General features: G+C 29.8%; 1 protein-coding gene across 2 annotated transcripts; it reads right to left on the bottom strand.

Annotated features, from left to right (window-relative positions):
- Positions 1-366: 366 nt before the first annotated feature.
- On the bottom strand, positions 367-4020 carry LOC127743876 (probable prolyl 4-hydroxylase 10). 2 transcript variants are annotated; one of them, XM_052256057.1, is made up of 8 exons: positions 3626-4020; positions 3436-3520; positions 2414-2511; positions 2219-2316; positions 1857-1986; positions 1578-1765; positions 1068-1155; positions 367-868 (listed from the first exon to the last, which is right to left on the bottom strand). In XM_052256057.1, exons 1-7 carry the CDS (start codon positions 3826-3828, stop codon positions 1079-1081), a joined length of 879 nt encoding a protein of 292 aa, XP_052112017.1. In that variant the 5' UTR covers positions 3829-4020; the 3' UTR covers positions 367-868; positions 1068-1078. The 2 variants fall into 2 exon arrangements, with proteins under 2 accessions (XP_052112017.1, XP_052112016.1); XM_052256056.1 differs by having other exon boundaries at positions 372-727; positions 3626-4018.
- Between the last annotated feature and the right edge of the window lie 1972 nt (positions 4021-5992).

Genomic DNA, 5992 nt, shown 5'->3' with positions numbered 1-5992 from the left:
GATGAAGATGAGCCCAGAAGATACTCATTGACAAAAATAAAAGGTAGTCTGAAAAGGTAAGAGAAACGAAACTGCATGCTCCTTTAAAATGACCTTAAAAGGTAACAACAAACAAATAACAAGTCTTGAACTTTTATTTTTTTTTATAACCTTGTCAAAAAATTACTAACTTAATTAGCAAATTATTCTTTTAACTCTGAAACATTAATATAATAAATAAAAAATTAAAATTTATTTAATTAACAAAAAAATGTGACACTCCTCATTTACTAAGGAGCATTTATGGGCATCCAAAAAGCCAGAATCCATCCTATGACAAAATCATCACTGCACAATGAGCATAAATCACAAATATTTTTGCAATAGAAGTCCCTCTCAATAGTGGCCTTTCAATGAATATGGAAACTAAATTGAACTGAGTATAGATAGTGCTGGTAATATACTCAGTCAATATATTATTGTCTTGCAAATTCACAAATATGTATATGTAAAAACTTCTTAAATATTTACTAATAATAATACAACTGATAAAGGGTACATAAAAGGAATTAGTTTGAGGTACGTTACAAGAACCAAAAAATTACAGAAGGATGCCGCATCATTCAGTAAATAACATTTCATTTCAGCTGCGAAAGCATGATCATCAGATATTTTTAGCTCAGACTATGATTTGGTACAACATTAGCATCAATGAACTCAGAGAGAAGGCCTAGAGAAGTTAATCAACCTGCCAGATGAATAGCAATAACTACCATATTAATTTCAATAAATAAAAGAAAATAAACCTGCAATCTCATGTTGTAGGACAAAGTAGCCCCTTGCCATTGAAAATTGACAAATTCGTCCATCAACATTCCATGATTAGATCCTTCAACATTATGGAAAAGTTAACATTTTAATCCTTCCATACATGCATAGATTTTGTATCAAAAGACTAATTCGACATCCTTTTTAAGAATGGTTGAGGGTTGAATTTTCATTTTCAAACTCTGAGGAACAATTTTACCATAGCCTCAACTGCAGATTTATGTTTATGTTAGTACTACAAGAAACTAGAGGAAATTTACCTGTGGTATATTTAATTTATTTTGTATTCATTGATACGCATCCATTTGGTGCACGACCATTTATCACCCTTAATCACTGGACAACCACCTAGAAAAAAAATTGTTGTATAGAAACAAAGAAGCTTGTAGTTGTTAGTTTATCTTCTACAAAAGAGAAAGCTTGTTGATAAAACTAGCAGCTCAATGATACTTGGAATTAATTGCATTTTATCCTCTGAACTTTGTTGATTTACAAATCAACCTTCCAAACTTCCTTAATGTGACAATTTTCTAACAAAAGTTGAATAACATGAAAAGTTCAGGGAAGGCATTTCCAGATAACCAAAAGTTCAAACGGGTATATATAGTGCACTTATTTTGAGCAAAATCCACATTTAGGAAAGTTTAAGGAATTGATTTGCACATTAGGGACCAAAGTAAACATAGGATAAATTTAAGGGAAAAAAGTGTAATTAACCATAATAATTAATCCTTACAATGATGACCGTGATGATCACAAGAGAAACTAACCATGCAAACTTGATGGGTCTAAAGTTGCATCAGGCTTCATGCTCCAAAAAAGCAAAGCATCCCCCCTCTTCGGCTTAATCGAAAGACCTTTCTTTCCACACTCGGAAAGCTCATTCCACCATGGCACAGAGCTGATATTTCCCTTGGCAGCTGGGAACACAGTCTCACCACCTTCTTCAACATCTGAGCTGTATCATGAGAACCAAAAAGCATGCAGCTTTAACATCTGTCTTCATATCCGTGAAGAATTGAAGTTAATCAGCAACTAAATTCACTTACAGGTACATCAGTACTGTCGCTATACGCTGGCCCCCGTTCTGTGTGTTAAATTCATCCAAAAAGTAGTCATAATGAGGCTCATACTTTTGTCCAACTTCATAGTGGAGAACTTGAAGTCCTTCACCCTGCTCTGTATAATATGAAACATTGTTTATGTTATGGTTTCTTCAAGTACACCAATGAAGAATAACATATTAATTTTAGCACCACAATCCAGATAGAGGAACACAAAACATGTGGGAGTGATAGAATCTAGAGCTAATACACATATGTTATTTTAAGTAAAATCAAATCATTGATTTAATTTCATCAAACAATGAAAAATCATACAAAAAAAGGAGGTCATAGATAAGAATACATACCTACAGGTATAAAAGTAAAATCAGCAATTCTCTTCTCTATATTCCTCACAACTTTATCACGTCCTCTGGCTAGAAAAGTACCAGAGCTTGTCCTTACTCTGAATGAAAAAAAGAATTTGTTCAAACAAGGTTCAGCATCGGCGAGTGTCAAGGGAAACATAAACAAGAAACGGATATTTATTTTCGATATCTAACCTGCTGTCTTTACTCTTCCCAGTTGTACTATCTACAACGGATGACTTATGCATATTTGGCTTCGCTATATTGATTAGATATTCACATTCTGCTTTGGTCTGCTCAGATTAATCAGCTAAGTTTCAGTATTTGGAAAGTGTATAGATTGTAATAGTGTATTACATTACATTAATACTACAATAGAGCATGGACCTTAGACAATAATTTAATACAATATAGCCACATTATGCCAAAAGTCAAAGGTAGATTCAGATTCCAGAAATAACATCTTGATGAGTTATAATCACTCATATATTGCAGAAGTGATTTTTGAATCTGATTTTACACTCCCCTACTAAACAACAATAAACAAAAACCTTCCATCAACCATTACATTCATCTCTTACATTGATCGATACCAATTCATTTACACACATTTCATTAATCTCAATCTTATGCTAGCATAAACAAAATTGTGTTCCTTTAATCCAGCATATAGAAAAAACGGTTCTACAACAAAATTCTTCTATATTATTTAGAAAGTTGAACACTGATTTTTCGGAAAAGCTGCCATTTCAGCTTCTACCAACCAAAAAAAATCTCAAAACTATCATTTTGAAAAATCCTAATTATTTTTTAAATTTATCCTAATCATATGTGAAAATCGATTTTTTTTTTCAGTATAAAAAGTAATTTAGAGGTAAAAAATAAGCTGAAACAAATTACAAAATAGAAATGCAAGTTAGTTCTTTATCCCTCGAAATCTGAAATTCGCATCAAGTCAACTCAGTCCCCAATCCATATATGAACATCAAACTACTGAAGTGATAGCTTGAACCGCCAACTTAGTTAGTGGAATGGTCATCTCACTTGTTCACTCAAGTAATGGTGGAGAATTCAAATCTCGTCTTATACATGCAATAATAATTGACCAATATAAAATCTTTAAATGTAGCTCAGATCCGCGACTCGGCCAAGGACGGAGATATTATGAGAAATAACAAAAAAGTTGACCGCCAAAGAGAAAGTTTTTGTGGACTAACCAGAAAATTATGATAGATAAAAGCACGAGGCTCCCAAGAAACTACTTCAATCCAGTGCTCTCCATTGCCATCATCATCTTCGGCTCTGCAATCAGAACACAAAACAGAGAAAGCGAACAAGTTTGAAAACGAAACGATGAAGATGAATTGGAAGGAGCGGTAGCTAGCTATGATGATGATGATTACGTACGTGTGGAGAGTGTTATGAGCGATGTGAGTGAGGTCGTTGGGTTTTGAAACGTGGTGGTTTGAGGCGGTTGGAATGGAGAGGAATCCAAGCGCCAGAAGGATCAAAACGAGGAATGTGAAGATGAGGAGTGAGGTGAGGATCATGGAGGAGGAGGACGTCGTTTTGCGAGCAGGCTGAAACCTCGAGTACCTTGGCTTCGCCATTATTATTATTGAAAGAGAGAGAGAGAGAGAGAGCTGAGAAGTATGTAAGATCTGGAAATGAAGGCGCGTGGTGTTTTATATTTGTATATAGAGAGAGAAAGATGAGAAAGTAGAGGGAAGGTGGAGAATTTTCAAATGATTTTCGTTGACAATGTGACTCGGAGAGAGAGAGAGAGTGTGTGTAAGTGTAACTGTCTAAGTAGATTTTGATGAGAATGTGATTCTGTGTGCTTCATCCTTGGGTTTCTCTGACTCTGGGGGTGGTATGATTATTGATGAATAATGATGAGTGATTACTTGTCAGATTGTTCTTCTTTTTGGTACGTGTTACTATGTTACTGTCACTATTATACCAAGTTCAAGTCACAAAGAAAAGGCTCTACTAAATGGGTTATGCTATGGTGCTGAACAATAAATTTTTCAGCAGGTGCGGAAGATGCGTGGATCTTTGGAGTGCTTGACGCTTGGCAGCGGTGTCAACACTTACAGATAGAGACTCAGAAGGAACAAAAATTGTCGGAAAGTGGATTAATTAGAGGTGTTAGATTATAAGTTAATAAGATGAATAATATGTTGGGTTTTTTGGTAATGTTGGAGGTTGTATTTTTGATAAAAGTAGGCTATGTGTAGTACTATTGATGAAGATGAAAGAAAATTAAAAATTTTTTGATTTGTTGGTTATAATTGAATTTTTATGTTTTTGTACATGAATAGCCCTTATATGCAGGGATTGACAAAAAAAAAAAGCAAAATGTATTTAGGGTTGCAGACTAAAACAAGTATAAATTTCTTTTGAGAATATAAAATTATATGATAAGAATATAAATTAAAAGATAAATTTAATAGTATTATTAGTTTGAAATTATAAAATTTGAAATAAACAAAAATAGTAGAATAAATTTCAAAATTTGAAATTATTAAAAATTTGAAAAAAAATTAAAATTTAAAATTTTTGAAAATTGACACTATTGGTAATTAACGTTATAAAATAAATTTTAAAATTTAATTTAATAATTTAATTTAAGTTTAATAAAAAAATATTCGTATTATTGTATTTATATGATTAATTTAAATTATTTAAATAAAATTAAATTAATTAAAAAATAAAAATATACCAATAGAATTCAAATCGTACAAAAATAAAAATAAAAAAAAACTCTTATAGTAGTACTTTTGTTTAAATTTTTTCATTAAAATTACTTATTGAAAAATTTATTCTATAACGTTAATTACCAATAATTTTAAATTTAAAAAATTCCAAAAATTTTAATTTTTTTTCAAATTTTTAATAATTTCAAATTCTGAAATTCATTCTATTACTTTTATTTATTTTAAGTTTTATAATTTCAACTAATAATACTATTAGATTTATCTTTTAGTTTATATTAGTATTTTTATTCATTACGGGAATATACATTTTTTAAAATTACGGTTTATTTTGTTCTGACAGTATAGATTATATATGGCACAAAAGATTTATAAAATTAAACTACTTTTACAAATAAAAAGTCGTAGGTTGACAAAAATCTCTGGCTAAAAAGACCAAGGTATCTATAGATAAAAAATCAAATAATAAGATTTTTAGCTATTATTTTTATATGAAAAAGTTTAATTTTTATTAATAATTAATTTTAACATTCGTTATCTAAAATTTGAAACAATTTAACGTGTATACGTTTACATTTAATTAGGTGATAAGTCTATTGCACAAATAAAAATAATTAGGTGTTAATATTTTTTCTCTTTATGTCTATAAAAGTATAATTAGATATTAGCATAAAAAATTATACTGATAGTTATAAAATTAACTCAAAATTAATTTTTTTAAAACAATTGAATCTTGATTCTAACTTTTAATTATAACATTAGTATTCTCTCCAAATTATATGTAATAAATATTTGAAAGAACAGAAATAAAAATATAGTAAAAATTTAAAACTAAATAAAAAATTAAAATAATATGTATATAATAATAATATTTTTTATTTGAATTATATTATTTTGTTAATTTTATTTTTTGTAGAACAGAAAGGTAGAAAAAATAGAGAATAAAAGAAAAGAGAGAGAAAGATAAAGACAAAGAATGAGGGTGAGAGTTAGAGTTTGTTAAATTTGAAAGAAAAAAATTTGTTTTAATTGTTAAAAAATATCAGATGACATATTT

The sequence above is a fragment of the Arachis duranensis genome, unplaced genomic scaffold, assembly GCF_000817695.3.
Source record: "Arachis duranensis cultivar V14167 unplaced genomic scaffold, aradu.V14167.gnm2.J7QH unplaced_Scaffold_165934, whole genome shotgun sequence".
NCBI lineage: Eukaryota > Viridiplantae > Streptophyta > Magnoliopsida > Fabales > Fabaceae > Arachis > Arachis duranensis.
Note: the sequence above shows the minus strand (reverse complement) of the source record. Positions and strands in the feature narration are given on the sequence as shown.